Genomic DNA, 518 nt, shown 5'->3' with positions numbered 1-518 from the left:
AGGGAGGGAGGAGGGCAGGTGGGAGGGATGGAGGGAGGGAGAGAGGGGCAAGAAAGATCAAGTACATGATTTGTCGTGAAAAGGCAATCTCAGGATACAGCCACCCATCCCCCTTCCTCCCTCCCTTCCTCCTTTCCTTCCTCCCTCCCTTCCTCCTTCCCTCGCTCCCGCCGCGGTTCCAGCTGAAGGACGCCAAGGCCCTCTTGGAGCACCGGGAGATCGTGCTGTACCCACAGAGCGTGACGGACGGGTGCATGGTAGACGGGAAGGCGGTGCTGCGTGAGTCGCGCCCCTCGGATCATGACTACCAGGCCGCCATACTCCGGTGGGGAGGAGGGAGGGAGGGAAGGAGAGGGGGAAAGGAGAGGCCCTATCCCAGCGCTTGATGTGGTGATGCTGACTCCCGCGTGACTCTAATGGCCGTAGACTCACGACACTGACCGTTTCCCCCTCCATCCCTCCCTCAGCTTCACCCGCTACTCAGTGCAAGCCCTCTTGAAGGGGGTTCGCCGCGCCCA

General features: G+C 62.4%; 1 protein-coding gene across 1 annotated transcript in view; it reads left to right on the top strand.

The window, feature by feature from the left end:
* Positions 1-518, top strand: part of NGA_0414900 (block of proliferation 1) — a gene marked incomplete at its 5' end in the record, with an annotated part of 13,749 nt that overhangs the window by 8,794 nt on the left and 4,437 nt on the right. The window contains one exon of the mRNA XM_005854752.1: positions 1-325. This exon is cut by the window's left edge and continues 693 nt beyond it. Within this exon, the coding sequence (XP_005854814.1) occupies positions 1-325 (325 nt within the window). The remainder of the gene's footprint in view (positions 326-518) is intronic.

The sequence above is a fragment of the Nannochloropsis gaditana genome (assembly GCF_000240725.1).
Source record: "Nannochloropsis gaditana CCMP526 unplaced genomic scaffold scaffold397, whole genome shotgun sequence".
Classification (NCBI taxonomy): domain Eukaryota; class Eustigmatophyceae; order Eustigmatales; family Monodopsidaceae; genus Microchloropsis; species Microchloropsis gaditana.
This window is presented reverse-complemented; position numbering and strand designations above follow the sequence as displayed.